At 38.1% G+C, this 25,824-nt stretch overlaps 2 protein-coding genes across 4 annotated transcripts in view; both read right to left on the bottom strand.

Moving 5' to 3' along the window:
* Positions 1 to 19,877, bottom strand: part of KLHL23 (kelch like family member 23) — a 32,541-nt gene extending 12,664 nt beyond the window's left edge. The window contains exons 1-2 of one of the 3 annotated variants that reach the window (XM_074363843.1): positions 19,743 to 19,877; positions 1,181 to 2,395 (exon numbers count right to left, since the gene is read on the bottom strand). In XM_074363843.1, the coding sequence (XP_074219944.1) occupies positions 1,181 to 2,393 (1,213 nt within the window). In that variant the 5' untranslated portion in view covers positions 2,394 to 2,395; positions 19,743 to 19,877. The other 2 variants (XM_074363841.1, XM_074363842.1) reach the window with 2 other exon arrangements.
* On the bottom strand, positions 6,970 to 25,823 carry PHOSPHO2 (phosphatase, orphan 2). Its single transcript, XM_010971438.3, has 5 exons — positions 25,495 to 25,823; positions 24,989 to 25,023; positions 23,318 to 23,492; positions 19,743 to 20,887; positions 6,970 to 13,722 (listed from the first exon to the last, which is right to left on the bottom strand). The coding sequence occupies exon 4, from the start codon at positions 20,859 to 20,861 to the stop codon at positions 20,136 to 20,138; it is 726 nt and encodes a 241-aa protein (XP_010969740.2). The 5' UTR covers positions 20,862 to 20,887; positions 23,318 to 23,492; positions 24,989 to 25,023; positions 25,495 to 25,823; the 3' UTR covers positions 6,970 to 13,722; positions 19,743 to 20,135.
* Between the last annotated feature and the right edge of the window lies 1 nt (position 25,824).

Below are 25,824 nucleotides of genomic sequence, written 5' to 3'. Positions count from 1 at the left end.
CTGTTCTAAGCGCTTCACATGCATAAATTCATTTAATATTGCTCCCAGGACTCTAAGCTATGTAATATTGTCATCCCCATTGCACAGCCGGCAAAACTAGGGCACAGGAAGATCAAACCACATGCCTAAGCTCACCAGCAAGTAAGTGGAGAATGGGGATTTGGACCCAGAAGTTTGGCTTCAGAAGCAGCAGTGTGCCTGATCACAAGACCATGCTGCCTCTCAGGCTTCCTGTTCTCCTCCAAGGATCACACCGGGTCAGATTCCCAGACCAGGTCAGATTCCCACACCCTCACTAGCATTTAAAAAGAAACAGAAAGGCCTGGGAAGAAACATTTGGGATAAAATGACACAAATTTGGTAACAACCTACCAGTTGTTTGTGTGCAACTCCCCAGCACCAATGAATAAATGTAAAATAAATGAGATTCCAGTTTAACTTTTTTTCCAGTTGGAGGGAAGGAGAGCAAGGCTAACCTGGTACCAAATCCCACAGAAAATAGTGTTTATCAGATAGATACTGAGATCCAACCATGTGTGTGCCTGTGTGGGCTACATGGGGAGAGGGGTTCTCCCCCTCTCCTTTACCCGAGACAAGACTCGAATCACAAAGAGCGGAGGCTGTGTATCTCTAGTTTTTGAGAAAATGTAATTTGTTACACCCTACAGAGACCAAACCTTTCAAGGTTTTACTGAAAGACCTTTTAAAAGAGATGATCAGATGGTGAGAGGATAAAAAAGCTGAATGTATAAAAGCAGAATCAAAAAGGTTCAATTTCAAGAGTAAGCCAAAAAAGAAAAATTACATGAATAAAGCTACCCAGCTTTCTCTCTTCATTTAGCCTTTGATTTAAATATAAATTCTTAGGACTCAAAGCAAGATGTAGATTCAAAACAGGTTGTAGAGTAAGTAGAATGAATTATACTGTTTTCTTAGAGCAATAATATTTCTCTGCTAGCCTGAGCAGCTTACACTAATCACATAACTCAATCAAGTTGGAGACTGCTATACCGTATTTTTACTTAGAACATTCTGTACATTATTTGTGTAGTCCACTGTAGTTCCTAGGTAGCATTCCAAAGTGATAATTCCTTTTTTAAAGTTATTTGCAAGAGAAGTGAGATCCTTGGCCTAACCTCAAACATCTGAAAAATATAGAATAGACATAATCTGCACTTACCTTTAATCATATTTGCAATAGGAATCCACTTCTCCTTTAATGGATCATAGAACTCGGCCTCTTCTGCTGGAGCCCCTTTCCTGTAACCACCTAAAGCATAGACACAGCCACCCAAGGTGACTGCGCAGTGGTAGTACCTGGCATTGAGCATTGGCAAACCTTCTGTCCATTCATCACTTTCACTGTTATATATCCACACTGTGTCAAGAGCCTCTATGTTATCTGTCCTGTAACCCCCAGTTACATAAATGTTGGGTCCCAAACATGTAACACCATAGCTCTCCCTAGTATAATCCGGTATTTCTGCTCCTTGGATCCAAACATTTGTCAAAGGATCCCATATGTGAACCTCTGATAAAGGATGCCAGTAATAGCCTCCAATGATATACATCGTAGCTGTGGACCTCTGGGAAATCTCTTTATGCATGGGATTCAAAGCATTGTATATTAGAGATCGTATCTTATTTTCTGTTAATAGGCAGCTTCTTTGAAGACCTAAGGCTGTTTTTAAATACATTGGATCTATATCTATGTTGACATAGCTTAGTAGATTATATAGGCATTCAATTCGATTTTCTACATCGTGAGCAGTCCACTTAATAACTGGCTCTATAATAGCTTCCTCTTTCCAAACACTGAGATTCTTTCTGGACAAGATAAAGAGAAATTTTTCAAGACTGATTTCCAGAAATTCTTCTTGTTGCCACACTTCCTTAAACCTTGAGCACAGAATTCTTCGAGATTCCTTCTCTAGTTCTGGACACACATGAAATTCTGCAAAAGAGTGCATTCCAATACAATTATCAATATCCAGGTGCCTTACCAAAAACTGCTCACAAGCTTTCTTTACTGAAAGGAACTGTAGCAGATCTGCTGCTTCAAGCAGGCTTTGAACATTTCTTTTAGTTATTTCAATTTGGGAAGTGTATGCATAATTTACAAGGCCTTCCAAAATATCATGGTGGATGCCAGAGATTTTTATTTTATTTTTAAATTTTTCTTTCATGTCAGCTGTGAACATTGCCTTAAAATAATTGCTGCAAGCAGCTAAAACAACTCGGTGACAATGGAAGATTATGCCTGAAGGACACTGAAGGGTAATATCAGTAAATAATCCATCCAAGTAAAATGTTCTGAATGCATCCAGAAAATCCACTGGATGAGCTGAATCCTTGAAAAGGTAAATATAATCTTCTTGTCCTTTCAGAGCCATGGCTGCAATAAACATGAAACAAACGTATTTTCAATTTTGCATATTACATCAGATAATCAATGCTAAATACTCCTGTCATAATAACAGATTAGCACCGAATGGACTCCAAAACTAGACTAAGTTCAGCACACTAAGCCACAAATGCAAAATGTGGATAGGCTACTTCGTGATTTACATGATGGTCAATTTACATTCAGGGTAGCTCAGAAACTGAAATGAGGCCCCCATATGGTTCCTTTCGAGAAGAAATAGTGATTTGCTACCCCATTCACACAATCTCCGCAATCCGCCCAGAGCTGGCGGTCCTGGAGAGATCCCACACTTGGCAAACCAAGTGTCCGAAGGGTCATCTCAATCAAGGCAGGACCTTGGCCGTCTCGGCTCGGCCCTAATTGAACTTTTTTCCCTAGCTCCGTCTCCTTTCCAAGTCGCATCGAGGTGCCAGGAAAAGGATGATCGAAATAGAGTAGAACAGAAGAAATCTCGTAAAAGGGAAACCCTGTGCCTTTCTTATTAAGGAAGGACAGAAAGGAAAGCGGCCTGACGTTGGCCCCTCCATCCCCGTGCCCCTTCCTCCCGCTGCTGCAGGGGTTTCCGCGCGCCCGGAGCCCGGGCTCCGGGCCCGCGTTCCCGCCCCGAGACCGCCCCGCCTGGGGGCCTGGCGCGGGGACTCGCCTCCAGGGTGCCGCGCACCGCCCGCCGGGCCGGGTGCCCGCGTCCCACTGCCCCAGGACGCCGCACAGGTGTGGAGAGGGCGCCACGGACAGCCCCGCGCTCCGCCCGGCCCGCAGCCCGCGAGGCCATTGTCTCCGAGCCTCTGCCGCGGGCGGGCTCGGGAGGCAGCGCGGCCTCGTGCTCCCCAGTCCGGCCCCGCTCGCTCCCCGCCAGCTAGCCTCGGGCGGCGGGCCCGCCCCGCACCTACCTCCGGCGGCAGCTCCGGGACGCGGCGCGGTCCCGCGGGCTAGCGGCGAGCGGGGGCGGGGGAGCCTCCCGACCCTCTGACCATCTTTGGAAGAGGCGCGGCGGAGGCTGCCTGCTAGTGCAGCTCCAGCCCACAAGCAGCTCCTATTTTGGTGCCCCGGCTGCTCCCCGCCTCCAACCGAACAGCCCCCCGCGCGGCTGGGGCACGGGGCCACTCGCGGGAACTCCGGGGTGGCAGGGCCGCGCTGCGGACAGGGGCGGGGTGGGCGGCGGGCACGCGGCTGCGGCCCCTCCCCGGCGGTTCCTCCCGCAGCAGGTGGGACGACTTCCCCAAGGGTTCCGCCCGCGCCTAGCTTTCCCCCTGCTCCTTGGACCTGTCCCCCCGACCCTACCCTACACACACATACACCTGACCATTTTCTCTCTAGACAAACTGAGTCCTGAATTGAGACCTTATATAGGGGCTGGGAGGGGGTTGCCCTTTTCCCCTCCATGAATCGCTCTCCCCAGCCTAGGCCCTTATGGTGAGGAGGAATGAGGGAGGGGGTGGGGTAGAGAATGCAGCAAACCTAAAGGTCTAAGGTTGAGGTTGTTTTCAAAATGCCAGAAGTAGCTGCCGCTTTCCCACGAACTCCATCCCTTGTCCCCTACAGGGCACTCAGAAGGGAGCCCCTGGGGCTAATTTGTACACTGTGGGTTAACTTGGAGGTTTGAGAAAAACTGGGAGCAGCCAAGGCCAAGGACTCAGGTTACAGTATTTAGAACAGAGTAGCTGGAAGGAGCAGCCTTAAGTCTTTCTTCCTGGAGTCTGCCAGTCCAGTCACATAAAGACGTCCATATGCGTGAGACACCAGAAAGTTCAATTTTCTTGTCCCAACAAAATCCAGTACCAAATATTTTCATTTATCATTCATTCATTCATCTGCAAGATTTTATTGAGTGACTGCTAGGAATAGGCACTGGTAACAGTGTAGTGAAAGATGGTCCATAGCTCTCATGGAGTTTAGAGTCTAGCCTCCTTGAGGGAGGAAGCACACCAGGATGAAAGGACCACCAGAGGACCAGTGTGTTTGTCAGCATACGGTCCAAGAGACAAGAATATACAAACGGACAACAGCCAGACTGTATATAACAACAGAACTCTGAACCACACAAGAAGCCCAGAAAGCCAAACCACAACTTCTGCAGCAATTGGACCAGAACAGTCAGAGACTGCCAACTTCCTTACTTTTACCCCTGCTTCCAACTTGGGACCAATCAGAGAATGCCAAATATGTTTCCCAAAGCAATCACATAAAACATCCCCTGATTCTAGTAGCTGGACTCCAGCTTTCCCAAGCCAACAACCCCTTCCCACTTTTCCCACTTTTATAAAGCTTTCCCACTTCCCTACCTGCCTTTGAGTCTATGCCAAAGGCAAGTGATAGTGGCTCACTCTCTTGCTGTAGCAAGATCTGAATAAATATCATCTGTTTGTTCTCATTTGGGTAGCTTTAATTTCACGTCAGACCATTTCAATTGAATTATGTAGGATGCTGGTTATATAGCACCCCACAAACACCACCACAGTCCAGACTTCTATGAGGTGGAGACCTAGGAATCTGCATTCTAATCAAGGGCATCAGGTGATTCTTTTGCACAATTAGAAGAATGTATGTTGGACCCCAAATGGAAGGAAGATGGGGGGAGGATATAGCTCAGTGTAGAGTGCACACTTAGCATGCATGAGGTCCCAGGTTCCATCCCCAGTACCTCCATTAAAAAAAAGAAAGAAAAATGAAAGGTTTAGTATCTCAACATCTGGTAAACAGTTCAGTAGAGAATAAAAGTATATGAGATTTTGTTGCAGGCTTAAGATTCTTCTCTGCCATTTATCTATCAGTGGCATAAGTAAACTTCTCTGATCCTTAGTTTTCTGACCTGTAAAACACAGAAAATATTCGTACTTTCTCAACCTAACATAAGGTTATTGTAAAGATAAAACAAAATTATGAAAGTGAAAGCGCTTAGGTATATAAATGTTAACGATTATAACGAAAGGGTATTTACACTTAATTCTCCATTGCAACCTCAATTTGGAAAGTAGTATCTCATTGACATTTCATCAAAAATTATCAACTCTGTAGTTAACTGTAATTACAGTTTGTCCTTCGTAACAGAGAGTGATGTTATTGTTGGTGTTGTCATTCGAGGACATGATTGTGACTGACTGAAGATGGGGCATTCTTTCCATGGTTATCACTGAAGTGTGGAGGTGGCTGTTTGTGGCTATGATGCCAAGTTTGATTTATGGTAAATATAGGCTCTGCCTAACTCAGAGGAGGGGCTTCTAGAATCACAATGGTATGTAATAAACGATTCTTGAATAATAGAATTCACTATATTGTTATTTCAGATTGCTGAAGAGACCAATTTAAACTTTTGCTTCCATTGCCTGATGTTCCCTGGTTGTGAATTACTGTTTAAAACTGTGTATCAGCTATATGTCAGTTATATCTAAAAAAGACTCCCAAAAGTATATATTAGACTGCTTCAACCTGCCAAGAGAGGAGCAGTTTCTCTTATCAAAGAGACCATTGCAAATGCTAATAGATTCAATGCACTCAGAAACATATAATTAGCATTCATAAGTTAAATAAATTAATGACACTGTTCAAGAAAACAAATGTGCCATCTGTGAAACCAAGTCATAGGGAAATAAAGAGCCACCATGGAGATGAGAGATAAACAACTCTTGGCAGATACTGAGCTTAGCATGGAGTTCAAGGCTTTTTGACATCACATTGCACTTTTCAAAAGACAATTGGTTTCTAAAAATAACAATTTCATTTATTGTTTTTACTTTACTAGTACATCTTTCCACTAACTATTGCGATGTCATTAAATGTTCGATATGCTAATTGTGATATTATCAGTGTGTGTAAATGTGCCAGTGTGCAGAGAGAATTTTGTATACTTCATTTAACATACTGGATTAAACAAGTTGGTGTTAAGTGAAAAAATAGTAGGTATAATTTATACCACCACCACATAGGGCTATGTAAATTGTGCACTGCACAATGCCAGGTCATTCCACCAAGTAGAGTGCCAGGTGAACACTGTCTCTGGAGTTGTATACAAACTGCAGAGGTATATGTGGCTGCCCTGGAGTTGCTGTGTCTTAGCAAAGCCTTTTTGGTATGCTTCCTGGAAAAGAGGAAAGTGAACATTCTAATGGCTGACTAACAAGTGCTTTTGCAAGCCAAAAGGTTTCCAATCCCTTGTTTTCAACAACAGTCAAAGAGCACTTTTGACAAATAACTTGGAAAGAATCCATGAAATGAATGGCACTGCTATAATAAAATTCCTCTCATTTCCATCTAGATTGTCTATAGGAACACATTTTCTCAGGGATTACATCTATAGAAATGATAAACAAGAATATCACTGATACTAAATTCTGTCTCGTGTGACCAGAAAGCAATACTCAACCAAGGTTATTTGGTCTAAATGAAAATAAAATAGCCCAATTCATCAGATTGAAAGAATTTTTGATAAATTTTTACTTTTGATTTAATTTAAACATATTTATGTTTTTTGGTCAATTATAATAATAATTGTAATGTTAATCAGCGTAGAAATTTTTTACCACTTAAGAATCAAGGACATAAAACAATTAAAAATTTATGTACATTTTTATTGCAGAGAAGCTTAAGAGGTGACTAATAAAAGATTTTCAAGTATAAAAATGTACAGACAATTCTTTCTTTGAATGTTTCCAATATGCATGAATTTCCAGTTACCACCATCTAGTGAAATAACACCAATCCCCCAAACAGGGTCTAGAGTTCAATTACTATGTTATATTAACTGTGAGTAATTGCATAAAATACAAATTTCACCCTCTAACTCTTCAGTCCACAAATCACTACATAAATACCAGATGAGCATCATAATCAGTGACCAATCATGTCTTTTCTTTCAAAGCCCTTGGTGATTAGTCACTGTGCATCTGTTACTCAGTTCACACAAGAAAGCAAAGCTTGTAAGTTCTCTTACCTCCTGTCTGCCAGTGATAAATCTATGTGGTATTTTACAAAAATAGATGACTGAAAGAGGACATTGGCCAACAAAAATGAAAATGTAGCAAAGAATTAAAAGTGATAATGCCAAAAGTGAAATTTTCGTTGAATGTAATGAGGTTCTAAGAAACATTTGACCATGGGAACGCTGACACTGCCAGTAGTGGAGAGATGCTGGATATGCAGCCAGCCGAACTTGGTGACTCATGTGAGGATAGTTGTTGACAAACAGAAGGAAGATATCCTAGTATAAGTGATGCTGGCAAAAGATTTCATATTAAAGGAATTCTTGGCAACACTTCACGATATTGGAAATGCAAAGGAAAAATGTTGGAAGCTGATCCCAAACTTAGAAGGCAGTATGACAATTCACTAAGGAATAGAAAGATGACTGCTCTATATTGTAAGTTATAGCACAAAAGGAAGCTGAGAACTGTTTACTTTGGATAAGGTTTTTAAAAAGAAATATAATACATTAATTTCCAATGTTTCTAATAGCAGTGTAGTAAGTAAATATTGGCCTTACTTTTTTTTTTGTTTTCCTATACATTTATAGCTGACACTAAGAGAGTTTTTAAAGTTCTGACAAAAAAAATTTAAAGGTCACAGGACAATCACAATTGTTCCTACTGATTACTAAGATTACTTTGCATGGAAATCTTGCACAGTCATTTTTATGCAAGGACTGCCTGTATTTTCAGTAGGACAACATTCTCTGGGAGAAGTCCAATGTAAATATGAGCTCAGAAAAAAAAGAATAAGATAACAATTTCCCACTATTGGACAACTTGTTTGTGTATTTTTAAATGAATGATGCTAGGTTTCAAATTACAATTGTTAGCTTTTACTACATAAATTTAAAAGAGTTATTTAAAAGCTTATTAAAAAGGCACTATTTACAGTATTTTAGAAATTACAACCTTGGCAAATGTTTAAACTTATAATGGAAAGTTTTCAAAATCAATCTGACAATGTGGAAGTGAGGATATATGTTACTTTTGGAGTACTTGTTCAAAAAATAGGTTTACTCTCAAAGTAGGAACTAGCTTACTACTCTTTGGAAGAGGGTCATTTAAAAGATAGTAATTTACTGAGAATATATTTTTGGGTGCCATGGTTAAAGCTAAATTCCAGATAAAATTAATACAAGGCAGGAGATAGTAAACTAGGACCTTTATCAATTATAAAAAAAAAAAAAAGAAACAATTTTTCTGGCTGGAAAAAGAATAAAAGAACATTAGCTCAAATCAATCAAGATAGACTGATACTCTTACATAAGTTAGAGATGAAAACTTTCCAGTGACTTCCTGTCTCATTCACCAAAAGCCAAAGTACTTACAATGGCCTCCTGCCACCCCCACATCCATCCCTGCTTCTGCCCTCACCAGGAACAGCGCTGCCTCAGGGCCTTACTACTAGCTATTCCTTTTGCCTGCACTGCTCTTCCTCACCCCTCCGCACTGCTACAGGACCCACTCACTCACCTCCACTGGGTTTTTGCTCAAATACCAATTTCCCAGCGAGGCCTTCTTTTAACAATCTATTTAATAGGATCTCCGTACTCCACCCAATATTCCCTATCCCCCTTCCCTGCTTTATTTTAATTTGTAATACTTATTACCATCTATAATATTACATATTTTGCTTATTTTTAAGTTTATGGTGGGATTTCTCCCCCTAGAATATAAACTTCACGAAACCAGAGATTTTGTCTGTTTTGTTCGTGGTATTTCTCCAGTTCATTTCCGTATTCCTAGAACAGGGTCTGCCACATAACAGATACTCAGTAAATGTCGCAAAAGTGAAAACATGAGTGCATTAAAAGTAAGACTTCTAGAACTTTCTTCAAAAACTTGCTCAAGGGCTCACCGTTCTCTAAGAAATTATATAAATGAGTTAATCCACAGACACTGCCCTCCTGCAGCAATATGATGTAAAGTTCTGTGCTTTTTTTCATCTTCAAATTCAAAGCATCTGGTTTATCTATCCCTTCCTTTTCATTGCCTCTGACAGAATTCTTATCAGGTCGTCATCACTTGGCTTACTGCAAGATTCTTCTGTGTCAGTCTCTCTCCTGTCCCCTCAAGCTGTACCTTACCTTTTATCCTCCCCAAACACCACTTTCTTGACATCACTTCCCTTTACTTGCTCTTAGGGATACCTGGAAAAAATTCAAACTCCACTGATTAGCTTTCAAACCTGTCCATAAACTGGCCACATTCCATGTAACAAAGCTTTATTCTCCTACTCCCCATTTTAAACCCTAAACTTCATCAGGCAGGCCACATTCTACCTCATAAATACGCTCTGCTTACTCTCACTTTGGTTCATGATATTCCCTACATCTGGGAAGCTCTGTCAAGTCCTTTCCATATCTCCAAATCCTTTTCATCCTTTCAAGTGTAGATCACAGTGTACCTCCTTCAGAAAGCTTCTCTTATAGCACATTTAATCAATTGACCGAGTACAAAACACAATACTATATGGTCATCTAGTTGTTCCTTAACTTAAGTATTTCGTTTATGCTGACTACTAAGATGCTTCATGAAGTATATTTGGAAATTATGAACTACGTATGTACATGTCCCACCTCTTCAATCACATTGTAAATTCTCTGAAGGGCATCATTCTTTGTAAGATATAGTCCTACACTTCTTTTACTTCCACAGGCTTTTGTTTTGATTTGGTTTCTTGCACACAGTAGACCCCAAAAATATTTGTTTACTGTAGTATTTTTATCCTCCAAAATTGTGCAATAGGGTATTTTTTCTGGATTTAAACCTGAAAAGGGCCAAGTTATTAATAAATCCCTGAAAGAATATACTCTCATACTGAACTGAGGATAATAAAATATTGCATGGACCAAGCTGTGAAAATAGTAGAGATTTTGGTATGTAATAAAATGCAGACAATGATTCTAGAGGGGCAGAAAAAAATGTGAATGAGCAAGTTTTCCAGTTGGCACTGATTATAAAATCCTATGCAGCAAGTGGTATTTAGTTTAATTGTAAATATTTTTACTAGTTGTTTGGATATATTACTGAAAATTTATTGTTTGAATATAAAGGACAAACTAATTTTTTTTACTATGTAACATCTTCCATAAACAATGGGAGTTTCAAGAATTTTTGTGTTAGGAAATACTTTTGTTAATATTTTGTTTCCATATGAACCATCATCACACAGACAGCAGTTTGTATGACATAAACAACTAAGACAGATTTAGCATTTGGCTTAGAATGCATTATTGCATATGCCCTTATAGAGCACATCGAAAAATCTGTTTACAACAGAACTATCACATTGTCCATCTGAAAAAGAAGCCCATCAGGCAGCACAAAATGATACCGTGTTAGCTAAAAGATTTAAGGCAATTAATAATTATTTGTATATTCCCTACAACTGGTCTCATCTGAAGATGGGCTGTGGGGCTATTAGGTCAGTAAAGCACTCGTTCTCTCATCTTATGAAGAAAAGCATACCTGATAATAGGGGTAGGGAAGTGGTTATAAATCCCAGTCCCACTCACACTATTAACAGAGCTACTCTACCTGGTCTGGTGCCTGCCTGCAGTTGCCCTATTGATATATCAGCTGTCCCTTGGAAGCAGCTTTTGAGACCATAAAGGAAAATTTCTAACTCTCCTTCAGGGCTAGTATAAAACAGAAGCTAAAAAATTTAAATGCTGTAAAAGTAATGTGTATCAGAGGGAACATTTTTCAAAAGTAGAACAAAGATGTAATTATAACCTGTACTATTAAAAGACTACACTTGCACTACAAAAGCAGATTTAAACTAATAGATTTATGCCACGGTACATGTAATACTTGGACAGGAAAAAAAAGCCTAATATGTACTAATACATGAAGGAGGTGACTGAGCTGGACATCAAAAATATTTATTAAACACTCAGGTGGTGATTGTTATGGTGTGACAAGGCTTGGTGATATGGAGATTACTACATGGGGGGAAATATTCTGGATCTGTGGCTTTAAGAGTAGCAGTATTCCTTATGTACAATTGCTATATCTTCACTTGATCCACAAATAAAAGATATGGACTTTTAAGCATTAAGTAAGTCATTCTCAAAAAGGGATTATTTTATTTCCCAGGAGACATTTGGCAATGTCTAGAGATGTTCTTGGTTGTCACAACTTGCAGGGAGGAGTGGCACTGGCATCCAGTGAGCAGAAGTCAGGGATGCTGCTAAATATCCCATAATGCATAGGAAACACCCACTCCTGCCCCTGACCCCCAGAAAGAAATTATACAGCCCAAAATGCCTATAGTGCCGGAAGTCAAGAAAGCCTACAATAAGTCATTTGCTATGCCAGGTCCCACTCTAGCAGTTTATTTCTGTGTCTAGTAATTCCTCTTTGGTGATCAAGTGCGTAGGAGCTGGGGTAGGCTATCCTGTGGCAGATAAGCCTGCACATCATGATGCTTGGCTGCTCCTTTAGAGTGGACACGTTGGACTCACTTTTAGGGGTTGAATTGACTTTTAGATTATTTTTATGGCACCCAGACTTGACCTATAAGCCAGTCAAGATTGCTTTCTGGGTTTTACTGTTTTTATAGGAAATGGTGCTAGACTCGGCAGGTGTGGTAATCAAGAGGCATCTAAGTATTTGACATATTTTATCTCTGTGTTAGAAAAGGAGAATCTCAAGTCCCACCCCAAACCTATGAAAAACATTTTGCATTTTAACATGATCCCAAGAAGCACTGCTTTACAATACATTGAGGAAAAAAGGAAGAGAGAAGAAAGACAATGCTTAATAGAGCAAAATGAGATAATCAGTGACTTGTTCCTTGAATATAGTACTGTTCAGGGACAATCTTGAAGGTCAAAGAGGACTGTGAGTAGGTCAGAGGAGAGTCATGAAAATAAAAATTCATTTCTAGGGATCAGATAAAGAAATCATAGTTATCTAGCCTAAAGACAAGAAAACTAAGCAACATGAAGAGTTCAAACCTGTGACCTATTAATATGCTGAAAATCAGCAAGGCCGACCCCAAAATGGTTCTGTGATAAAATAAAAACCTCCTTCTGAAGGCCTTAAAATAGGGTGAGTTAATTTTATTCAGAGGATAGACTAAAAAATTGCCTTGTAGCTAAACCTACAGAGCACTTAAATTCATAATGGTAGCAGAATTACAGAATTTTAGAACTGGAAGGTACTTAGGGATAAAACTCAGTCTGGTCATTTTACAGAAAATAAAATGAACTCCAAGAAGCAAAGTAATTCACCAAAGTCATATAGCTAATTAGCAGTTAGAGCTAAGACTAGAATTCAGATCTCTTGACTAAACATTACCTAGTTTTGAAGAATTCTTTTATTACTTAGTTCTGTGACCTCACCAAGCTTGTTTTCTCATATAGAAAATTGGAATAATATTTCTATTTTGAAAGATTTTTCAGGTAAAACAAGTTTATACTTACTTACATTATGCATGTAGTAATGCTTACACCTTCCTAACACAGCAATCACGTCACACTTCAATACTGTCCTCTTGTTTTACTTCCTGAGTTCTTTAAAGGACAGAGATCTTTCTTTCTTCCCTCTCTTCCTCCCTCTCAATTCTTCCTTAATTTTATTTACACTTCATTCCATTTAAAGTGCAAAAAAAGTGAATTTAAATCAAAAATTTTAAATTTAAAGAATATTTATTAATATAGGTCAATTCTTATGCTATAATTTTAAGTGACAAAAGCAATATAACAATTATAAGAATAATCCATCTGTGTCAAAGAGCACATATATATATATATATGTATACATCTATATGCATATATACACAGACACACACACACACACACACACATATACAAACACACTTTGAGAAAATTATGAAAGGATTTGGTATATGGTGACATTATGGTCAATCAGTTTGTAAACGTCACCCAAGCAGTGAAGAAGTATTGGGCCTTTGGACAGTAAGCAGCCCTTGGCAAAGCTTTTATCTGGAAGTTGCTGGAGAAGGTATGGGCACACATCTGGCTTCATGGTTATCTGTGCAGTCAGAAGAGCATTGGTTAAATGCTCTGCTGTCTTGAAATTCTTAATAATCTTTGAACAAGAAGTGCTGCATTTGTACTGTGTTCCGGGCCTCAGAAATTACGTGCAGTCAGTTCTGTCTGAGCAGCGCAGCCCTGGCCATTCACTGGTAGGTGATACTGGGTGTGCTCTATCTCCCAGGAGGTCTTGATTTCTTTAACATTTTTTTTAAAGTACAGTTATAAAAAGTTAGAAAATAGATTAGCAGAGAACTTAAGTCACCCCTAAAACTCTCACAGGCAGGGACATTTTCATGAGCTCCTCTTCATACATCACAATGTTCTGTGTCTAGTCAGAAGAATAAAGAATGATTTGTTACTTTATAGTATGAATTGCCAAACACCTACTTACAAAAAAGGTGTGCATATGAAAATCAGACTACTATTCCTTAAGAGATGGGATTAGCTATTGTATTAGTTTTTTACTGCTATGTAACAAGTCACTACAATTTAGCAGTTTAAAACAACACAAAGATATGTCACAGTATCTGCAGGTCAGAAGTCTAGGCATGGTGTGACTGGGTTCTCTGCTCAGGCTCTCACCAGGCTGAAATCAAGGTGCCAACCTGGGCTGTGTTTCTCATCTGGAGCTCAGAATCCTCTTCCAAGCTCACATGCCTGGTGGTAGAATTCATTTCTTTGCAGTTAATGTTAGGATTGCGGTCCCTGTTTGTTTGCTGGCTGTCAGCCAGGGGCTGCTCTCAGCTCTAGAGGCTGTCCACATTCATTACTATGTCCCTTCCTCCAGCTTTAAACCAGCCATGGTATGTTGAATCTTTCTTGCACTTCAAATCACTGACTTCCTTTTCCGCTACCAGCCAGGAAGAGTCTCTGCTTTTAAAGGGCTCATGTGTTTGGGTCAGGTCCACCTGGACAATCTCTAGTTTAAAGTCAATTGTGCCATAAAACATAACCTAATCATGGTAGTAAAATACATCAAATTCACATACTGGGGATTATGCTTGGCATGTACACCAGGGAGTGGGGAATCTCAGGGACCATTTTAGAATTCAGTCTACCATGGCTATCCAGTGAAGAACAGGAGGTTCCTCTACTTCTCTATCCTATTATGACTTCAGTAGCCTTTTTCAATTTACATTTTTAACTCTACCATCTCTATTTGATAAGTTCACCTTTCAGCATAGTAAAGCTGGCCATGAAGACTTTGCTTATCTTTGAGGGAAACAGAGATTCTTTTGTTTTCAAAGGGAAAATTTTAGAGAACAAGAGTCTTACATTTTAAAAAGCCTAGTTAATTTATATCAATATATTTGTTTCATTAAATCTAACAATCTAATGAGATAATAAATCACATGTTTAATTTAGATGTTTATATTTTAAAATGAAGACTGAGTCTAGATTATCTAGAAATAATCAAGCATAAGATTTAGAAAAGATTAACATAAAACAAACAATATTTGTCACAAATATGGCAATATTAGTATCTTCCATGTATGAAGTACTCAGAAAAATAGATAAGCAGAACACAAGACCCTACAGATGAATAAGCAAAGGACATGTCCAGACATTTAAAAAGAGGAAACAGAACTAATTTAAACCTGGACTTCAGTGATCTAACACTGAGTGTGCAGTATGTGTGTGAGGTGCTGGTATACAGGACTGAGAAGGGCTCCTATTCAGCCACAGGCACTGTTATGTTTGTGGCCAGCATCCATTCTTCTGTTTGGTGCTTCTGTTCTGACTGGTTGGTGCCTAATCCCTGGAACCCATGAATGTCACCTTATAAGGAAAACAGGTCTTTGTAGATGTAAGTTAAGGATCTTGAGATGGGGAGATGGTCCTGGATTATCTGGATAGGCCCTAAATGCAATGACAAATGTCCCTGTAAGAAAGGGGCAGAGAGATATTTGATATAGACAGAAAAGAAGAAAGCAATGTGACCACAAAGGCAGAGACTGGGATGATGCAGCCACTAGCCAAAGAATACTGGCAGCCACCAGAAGCTAGAAGAGACAAAGAACAGATTCTCCCCTAGAGTCTTTAATGGAGGGTGGCCCTGCTGATACCTTGATTTCAGCCTAGTGAAACTGTTTTGGATCTTTGGTCTCCAGAACTGAGAGAGAAAATATTTCTGTTTTAAGCCACCCAGGTTGTGTTAATTTGTTACAACAGCCACAATAAACTAATAGAATGTCTAATTCAGTAAACCTTCACAACAATGTTAGGGGAGGAAGGAACTATTATTATCTCCATTTAATAGAGAAGAAAATTGAGGTGTTGAGAGACTAGTAATTTACCCAACGCAGGCCTAGAACTCAAGTTCAGGTCTTTCTAACCTAGAGCAGAGCTTTTTATTACCATGTTGCATTAGAAATTAAAATTGAGATATTACGACTTCTGCTTCTGGAGGAATTGGGATCGGACTAATCCTCCCACTGTAAATAATAAGAAACTGGGCAAAATATATAAAATAACAGTTTCCAAGCATTGGACAACAGGCAGTGCAGGACTGCGATCCATGAGATAAGGGAAACAAATGAAGTGAGCCTGATAATTGCCTGTATTTCTGCCTGGAGACACTTTCAGCCTGAGGTACAGCAGGTGGAATCCCAAGCAGAGCATGGTAGTCTCACTGAATTGAACAGATGGAGATAAGTTTGAGGAGGCAGAACTGGCTGCAATTCGTAGGGCAGAGTACCAGACAGGAAGGAGCTAAATGGAGAGAGCTCCAGAAATCTGTAAGAGGGGAGTTCCCCTTGAGTCTGTGATTAGATAGTAAGCCACACATGCATAGGGTGAAACACCAAAGTATGGGCAAAAAGTGACCCCAGGAACCATAAACAATTCCCAGAGTTCACATGGAGCTGTAAGATATCTGAGTTCCAGTTAAAGCCAGAGAAGCACTGGTTTTTATACACTGGGGAACAAAGAAGGAAAGTGAAAGAACAATGCTTATGTTAAAAAGGCAAAGGGAAAAAAAAGACGGATAGATAGAAGGACAGACAGATATGTAATAAAACAGACAGTAAAATGTTAATGGTAAAATCTAGATAGTAGGTATTCATGTGTTCACAGTCAAATTAAAGAATTAATAAGGAAACATTATGTAAAACTATATGCCTATAAATTGCACAACTTACATGAAATGGACAAAGTCCTTGAGAGATGCTATGGTCATTTAAAACTATGTCCAATATTATTTAACTCCACTTTCAAAGGTAGAGTCCAGTTCCTCTCCCTTTGAGTGTGGACTTGACTTAGCATTATGTTTTAACAAACCAAATACAGTAGAATTGATGGTGTCTGATTTCTGAGACTAGGTCACAAAGGCATGGTGGTTTCCTCTTTGCCCTCTCTCTCAGATCATTCAGTTGGCAGGAAACCATGTCTTTAAGGATATTCAAGCAACTCTTTGGACACGCCCATGTGGTGAAAATTGAGGCTTCCCGCCAACAATCAGCAATAAACTGAGAATTGCTGAAAACAGTTGTTGAGAAACCAAAGCCACTTGCCAAAAGCCATGTGAGTGAACCACCTTGCAAGCAGATCTTTCAGCTCTAGTCAAGTTTTCATATGACTACAGCCCTAGCTGACATCTTGACCATTAGAGACCCTGAGCCAGAACAATCCAATTAAGTGCTCCTGTATTCCTGATCCATAGAAACTGTGAGATAATTAATGCTTAGTTTTAAGCTGTTAAATTCAGAGGAAATTTACTATGCACCGATAAATAGTCACAAACTACCAAAGCTTACTCAAGAAAAACTATACAACCTGAATCCATAATCTATTAAAGAAACTGAATTAGTAGTTAAAATCTTCAAAGGAAAACTCCAGGCCTAGATGGCTTCACTGCTGAATTTTATCAAACATATATGAAAAAAAATAATACCAGCCGTTAGTTTGATTGTTGCTCCTTTCAATGTCATTTTTTTTCCTCTGGCAGGTTTATGCTTTTTTCATCTTTGGTTATTGGCAGTTTTACATCTTTTTATTTTCCTGTTTGGGGTTCCTAAACCTGTGGTTTGATGCCGTTTATCAATTTTGTACTGTTCTCAGTCATTATTTCTTAAAAGATTGCTTGCTTCAATTTTTTTTCTCCTCTCTTTGTGGGACACCAACTTCCTATGTCAGATCTTGCTGTGCCTCCTATGTCTTAATTTCTCTTCTGTACTATCATTGCTCTGTCACTGTATTATTCCGGATATTGTCTTCTAACTTGTGTTTATGCACTCACTCTCTTAACTGTGCCTGTTCTATTGTCAAATCCATCCATCAAGATTCTAATTCCAGTCACAATAATTTTCAATTCTAGCACATCCATACTGTTTATATAATTCTCAATTCTTTGCCAAAGTTTAGTTTGTCTGAAAACTCCAATACCTGAAGGTCCTACAGGTTTGTTTATTTATTTATTTCTTAATTGAAGTTTAGTTGACTTACAATGTTGTGTTAGTTTCTGGTGTACAGCCTAGTGATTCAGTTATACATACATATATTTTTCATTATAGGTTATGACAAGCTACAAGCTACTGAATAAAGTTTCCTGTGCTACACATAAAACCTTGGTTTTAAAAATCTATTTTATATATAGTAGTTTGTATGCAAGATCTGTTTAAATGAAGTTCCTGATGGTGTTCATTTATGTTCCTTGGTGTGTCTCTTTTTATTGTGTGCCCTACAATGTACTTACAATACTGTTTATAGATTTATTTTGAGGACTGTTGCATTCATTTTCTATTGCTGCAAACAGTATTACCAAAAACATCATCTTCAAATGACCCACATTTATTATCTCATAGGTTCTGTTGGTACAGGAGTCCAAGCACAGCTCAAAGGACCTGCTTCAGGGTCTCACAAGGCTAAATCAAGATGTTAGCCTGAGCTATGATCTCAGGTGAGGCTCCACAATGGAAGGATCCACTTTCAAACTCACTGGTTATAGCATTCAGTTTCCTGCAGACTGCTGGACCAAGGACCTACTTTTTCCCACTGGCTAGAGGCTACCCTCAATTGCTTGCCATGTACCAGTTTACAACACGGCAGCTGGCCTCTTCAAAATCAACAAGGGAGAGAGCTTCTTAACAAGATGGGCATTAAAACCTGATGTAATATAATTAGATACACATAATCACATGCATCCCATCATCTCTGTGATATTGCATTAATTAGAAGCAAGTCATAGATCATTTCCTCCACACACACGCAAGGAATACCAACTTACAGGATCACAGGGGTTTAACTTAGGGTCTGCTTACCATACTTAGGATGTTAACTTCCCCATGAGAGAATTCTGATTTGCTTCTACCAAGCACCTAAGAGCTCTAAAAATCTTAGAAAACTTCAGTCCAATTTCAGGGATTGAAAGTATTTAAAGGCGAGCTGATATTCCTCTGAAGGCCTATTTACTTCTGAATCATTCTTACTCTTGATGGGCAGCATTTTGAGATCCTTATTCAAAGTAAGGGGAAGGTTTATCACTGCAGGCCTCATACTCCAATACCTCGTCCCCCTGGTCCCGTAAGATTGCCAAGATAGTCACTCGGTATCTCAGGCACCACTTACAGAATTGGCCAGCACTTTCAGGGATGAGCAGCTGACCTACCTAGGTTTCTGTGCTTCCTGAGCTATTGTTTATCACTGTCAGCTCTTTCATGTTTTTAAGCAGATGTTTTAAAATTCTTGTTCAGCTATCAGCTTTTCTGGATGCACTCTGTAGAAGATCTGGTCCAAATTACTTGGTCTACAAATGCTATAAATGAAAGCCTTATTATTATTATTTTTTTACTTTTATATTTGTTACTAGCTTCAACATGTAGAGAAATTATAATCTTTAACAGTAAATGTGTTTCAACATAATCTAACTATTAATTTAAAGCAAAACAAAGATTTACCTTTTCAACCACAAAAAAATAAATTAGAAAGTACCAATATTTTCCCATAAAATTACATGGAACATTTCTATTTCTGGAGTTTCAATAGTGGAAAAGAAAATAGTAATATTATTACATAATGGATACTTATGCCTAAAACATCTGAGCCTAGAAATTAGCATGGTATTATAAAGCTTTCTAGGTCAGTTGATATTTTGCTAATATCCCTATATGAAACAGTCTCTTAAATGTTGAGTGTTCCTACAAATCATATATTGCAACACTCAAGACTTCACTGACAAAAATTTTATGTGAATTAAGCATTAAGCTTATTTTTAAGATCTGTAATTATTAGACATGCTTTGGAAATAAATATCTAAGAAAATAAAACAGATGACTATTCTCTCTGGGAATAAATTTTAAAATATAATCTACCTAATAACCACCTTTGGTAGAGACCACTAGCTGTACTTACCTCAATTTTGTACTCCTCTTTTTTCCAGTTTTTCCCAGGTGCACGACCATAAGGAATAAAAGCTGTATTTTTCATCCTTCCTTGCAGTTAGGTAAGAGCACTGTGACTAAGTTTTGGCCAGTAAAATTTAAATGAGGGTGTAACCTTCTCACGCACTGTCCTTCTTGCTGGCCAGAATGCTGATGTGAGGGATGGAGCTTGAGCATCAATGTTGGATAGTGAGTTGGAAGCCAAGTGCTGAGGTTGGTAGAGCAACACAGGAGCTTTGAGATGCTTAACTCTGGAATTCTTTTAAGTAAGAGAGAATTTTTTTTTAAGCCACTGGTATTTGAAGTTTTAGTTTTATGCTGCTGTACCTAATCTTAACTGATACACATTTCAGTTGTTGGCAGATTACTCCTTTATTAGGATTTGTAAGTGAGAAATTATTTCAACACCTGAAGACCAAACTACAACAGAAGATTCCATAGGCTCAAGATTTTGAGACATTCTAGAAAGAGTTTTCTGTAAAGTATATCCTTTCCGTGGCATGGCAACATCATTCTTCTTTAAAAAGGTTACTGGACAGACATCATTTCCGCCATCACCTATATAAACAATTTGTGTATAATTCACTCCTTGTTTTAACTGTTTATCTACAAATTCTACCAAAACTACATTTTTGCAAAGATTTTGGGGGCACCTATTGCAAGAATGAGCATGATAATTTCCCACAGTGAGATGACCACTGCTATCAAAAGCTGCTGGATTTGTAAATACTTTATCAAACACATCAAGAAAATTGGTAGCTTCTAAAACCCAATCTATGAAGACTGAGTTTGAATCTGAAATAATGATGCAGTCAAATTTATCCCTGTTCTTTCTTATAAAGTTTAAAAGTTCCACCATCCCTGGAGCAAAAGGCATTGATATCACTGCTCTTTTCATTTCATCTTCTCTTACACCTTCATCTCCCAAATACTTAAAGACTCTGCCCATAAATTCTGTCCAAAATCCTTTTTTATAAGAGTCTTGTAGTTCAATAGGAAGCTTTTTCTCTGGAGCACACTGGACAATCCAGGTGTCACTATTGTCATCTATGATTGTATTGTCAAAGTCGAAAACCAGCAAAATTTTCATGGTTCCAGAAACAGATTTGGGTTACCCTGAAAAAGAAGAAATTATTATTCCCTAAACATACTCTGTTTTACACACCTAGCTATAGTATTTATTTAACAAACATTACTGAGTGTTAATCTGCTAAAACAAAGGGTGACTATAAACAAGTTACAATGATTAAATATTTTAAAACTACCATTTACGCACTTTTTCCTAAGAAGCAAGTTTGTATTTGAGTATGTTAAGTGAATAGAAAGCAGAATATCTAAAAAGGATATTCATGGTACTATTGTGCTCCTGTGGGGGTGATTTTTTTTTCTGTGGGAGTCATTCTTTGAGTACCCAGGATTAAATTATAGAGCAATCCAATGAGAGAAGTAATGAAACAATTATTCTCTTACAGTCTAATTTATAAAAGTTATAAAATCAGATAGAAAAAAATGTAGGCTAGTCATTCTTATTGTCTTTAGATTATCATAGTCAAACTTACTAGTTTAAAATATTTACAATAATTCTCATATTAAATAATAGGTCATGTACAATACAGATTACTCTGAACTAGCGAAAATTCTGGCCAAATTTAATGTAATGTGAAATCTTGCAAAATTTAAATCATTCTTCTAAAAGGGTTTTAGCTTAATGTCATCAGTGCCAATGTTGTAACTAAATGGCTGCTTGATGCTGTACTTGAAACTCTAAACAAACTGCTTGACTGGAGGTCAATTAAATTCTTTCAGACTAAAAGTAACTTTTGTTAACAATTTTCACATTTATTTATATTTTCTCTAGATAATTTTGCTCTGGAGTGCCAAATCATCTGGATATATTTTAAGTAAGTGCACTGCTTTTGATATAACAATTACTCAAATCTGTTTTCATTAATTAAGGTCATTAATTATAAATCTCAAGAGAGAAGCAAAGAATAAACCGGTCAACAGATGGTTCGGATAAAAATTATCATATAAAAAAGGAATTATACAGAATACCCCAGAAAATCTACAATTTTTTTAAGAGTAACTGATATATTTAGAGATATCACTATACACCAAACACTGGACTAAGAACTTCACAATCTCATCATCTCATTTAACTGTTGTAAACCTATTTAGTAGGAATTATTATTATCCTCATCCTAAAGATATGTAAACTGGAGCTGAAGTATTAGTTACATAGGTATTAATTAATAGCAGAGTTGGAATTTGGCCCTAGGCCTGCCTGACTCCAAAGTTTATGCTTTTAAGTAACCCAATATAGTTTCTAAGAAATAGAATATTTAAAGACTATTGATCAGTCTAAAAATAAAATACCAAGTAGGTCATTTTGATGAAAAGATGTTTAATTATACAAAAACATTTTTTAGTCTCAAAATACACAGTAACCATAATACCATATCTGTCTACTTTATAACCATTCTGAGGTTTTAGCAAGAAATCCTAAAAAGAAGAAAACCCCCAATAAGAAAAAGATGAGATCAATTACAAATAAAAAAATATGGCATTTATCTACATGTATTCTCTGGTTTATAACAATAGATATCCAGTAGGTGCAACTGAGAATAGAGCTCATAATTCATTATAAGACTAAGTATCTGTGCCTTTCAGTTGAGACTATCTGGAGAATAACTAACCTTAGAGGGGTCATTCCTGTTGTGTGAATTTAAGCATGACAGAATATTCTGACGTTATGGATCTTTCTATCTCTAAATGTCTAACCCAGGTGTCTCTGACTGCCTCCCAGAAATTTAAACGCAGAATTCACTTTCCAATAGAAACAATGTAATAAATAGCAATAAGGAATGCTTGGCAATCACATTAGTACTGCACCAGGCACATTTTTTTTTTTACTGTACTTTTTAAAAATTCAAGTATAGTTGATTTACAATGTTGTGTTAGTTTCAACTGTACTGCAAAGTGATTCCATTTTATACATATATATATATATATATATATATATATATATATATATATTCCTTTTTCAGATTCTTTTTCATTTAGGTTACTACAGGATATTGAATATAGTTCCTGTACTATACAGTAGGTCCCTGTTCATTTTATATATAGTAATATGTATCTGTTAATCTGAAACTCCTGAGTTATCCCCATCCCCTTCCCCTTTGGTAACCATAAGACTGTTTTCTATGTCTCTGAGTCTTTTTTTATTTTGCAAATAAGTTCATTTGTATCATTTTTTAGATTCCACAAGTGATATCATATGCTATCTGTCACCCAGGCACATTTTAAATTAAGATGCTTTTTAGGCATTCTGATTTATACATATTTTAGAAACATTTTTCAAATGTAACTCATTGTTGGTTGAAAACTGCTTCAAGCTTAGATTTAATTAGTCCCATGTTACTAAAATTCCTGCACTATTAACCTCAACATAAGATATATAACCCTGAAGTTACTGTAGTTCTCAGAAGTTTCTGTTATTTTTTTTCTCAACACTCGACATAAACCTTTATTAAAAATACTTACCCAATTTAGTATTTCCAAGACAATTAATCTGACTTCAGCATAGAGCTTAGGTTAAACAGTCATGACAATCTTCAGTTTTAAATACCAGCCAGTTTCTAATCAACATTACTCCTACTCTATATGCAGAGAACAAGGTCTTCTGGTTTGAAGCAAAGGAATAAAGACTTCTTAACTCCTAAAATCAATAAAAAGTATTTAAGATATTTTAAAATTTATGTTTTCTAATTACATTGTTTTCTCTTACCTCAAAAAAAGCATCTATTGGCAATGGGAGAAATAAAATTTTGCTTAAACAAAAACCTTAAATACAAAACAGAGGATGTTATGTGAATATAAGTTTTTATCCAGCAGACAAAATCACAAACGTTAGGCTGATTATTTTGAGATTTCCAGATTCCAATTTTTCTTTTTACTTGTCAAACAATGGACAAATACCACATTCTGTTGTCAACAAACTTTCAAAGATTTAGTGCTATACTTGAAATAAAAATTTCTCCAAAAATTAAGGATGTACATAGATTCGTGTTAAAAAAGCCAACTGATTTTGAAATCAACATATTAAAATATCAAAAACAGTTATTAACTGTTCTCTCAGGAAGCATGACTAGCATATATTTTGTTATGTCTGCCATGTTTCCATAGTCTAACAACAGCCTATGTGCTTTTTTTACAATAATGAAAACTAGGAACTACACAAGAATTTCAATAGGGGGGTTGCTTAAATAAGAATATGTACATGACAGCCATATAATGGAATATTTATTTAGCCAGTAAAAGGTAACATGTTTGAACTAAACAAGTCACAAAACAGTGTGTACAGTAGTGTCTCATTTTTGTTTAAAAAAGTCTGTGTGTACAGTGGTAGGTTCAATGCAGTCCATCCTCTTCCCACACTGATTCTGCAGTAAAAAATTTCCCCCAGAATAATTTAAGCTCTGTTTCAGATCAAAGTGCATATACTACCTTAATTTCACAAGAACAAAAAAGGAGTGGTGGTCACAGAGGGATAAACAACTAATTCTAGATACACTTGGTTGTAAAGATCCATGGGTTAGAGTTACAACCAAGTGTTGGAAATAAAGTATCATTTTATCAAACCGATAAAAACGGCAAATCACTGACACCAAATCTTACAGAATTCAATACTTTTTGCAACCAATTCAGTTAAAATTCCAGAGATTTTTTTTTTGTTGGGAGATAATTCTCCATGGGTCTCTGGTGGCTCTGCCTACCTTACAAGCAAGGCAGTCACTGCCCTTTGCTCTAGACTGTCTCAAAAATGTATGCACAGTGAACACCCTTGAGAGGCATGCTTATTGCCCACTATAATAAAGACCTGGATTCCCTAAACTGAGGGTTCCTGTCCTGTAATGCAACACACTCCATGCGCAGGTGACTTTTGGCACTCCCTGCATCATCCTGTGGTAACTGGGGCAAAATTGCTGATAACCTGGCTACTGCTACTGCTGTAAGTAATTCATCACTGACCTAGGGGTCTGGGTCTTCCACAAAACTGTGGCAGACTAAGTTGTTAGCATACAAGTAGGGTAAAATCTCGGACTCTTTCCAGTTCTTGACATTTTTAAAACTATGATTCCAAAAAACCACCATGTTGTATGTGCAAAAACTAATTTCTGCCAGCAAATATTTTATTAATCCTTTCATACTTACCAGCATTATAACGGTGGAACATCTGGTAGAATAATCTAAAGAAAAACAATACAACTATGTGTTAGAACCTTTGCTGATTAAAAATCTTACCTCCTTTTATTTTGAGTAACTTCAAATTGATGCCTAATATGTACGTCATAGGCAACTAGCTTGTAATGAAATCGTTTGTACCTCGATATGTTAGAAAAGGAGCTTCTGAAACCAAGCTTGTATCCACTTTTAACAGGTTTTTGTGTCCTTAGAGGTCTTATTGGTCCCTCGAAATACATTCATTTTATTGTACTGAATTTACCAAGCAATTAAAAATATCTTAAGGGTCCTACTTAACATGACTGTTCTGGGAAAACATCCAAGCTTTAATATTTCTATTTTCTAAAAAAACAAACAAAAAACTAACCCCTGTCTAGCTCAGATCATGCTTTACAAACCAAAGTGTTAAAAAACAGATTTTCTGTCATTTAATCCCTGGGTTTTTATAGTTCAGTGAGGGGAGCTTTGCACTTCACCTTCCACCCGCGAGGAAGTCTGTGGACCACACACGCCACGCCTAGGCCTCGCTCTCCCGCACACCTGCGGGGTACGTCCCAAAGGTAGGGGTAGGGACCCAGTTGGCTGTCGTTCTCCGTGAGGCGCACGATGGGGATGAGGATGGGAGCCCCAGGCCGGGCTGAATCACCAGGGCTCCTCACTGACGCAGACCGGGGATCCGCAGGGGTGCTGGCCTCCCCGCGGCTGCCGCGGGCCCTGTCCTCCTGCCTCCTCCCGGCGCCTGCCAGCCAGGGCCGCCCCACTCCCACGCATAGCCTCGACCTCCCGCGCAGGCGCACTCTTCCTTT

Source organism: Camelus bactrianus, chromosome 5 (assembly GCF_048773025.1).
Source record: "Camelus bactrianus isolate YW-2024 breed Bactrian camel chromosome 5, ASM4877302v1, whole genome shotgun sequence".
In the NCBI taxonomy this organism is placed as follows: Eukaryota; Metazoa; Chordata; class Mammalia; order Artiodactyla; family Camelidae; genus Camelus; species Camelus bactrianus.
The sequence above is the reverse complement of the archived record's forward strand: the minus strand, read 5'-3'. Positions and strand labels throughout refer to the sequence as shown.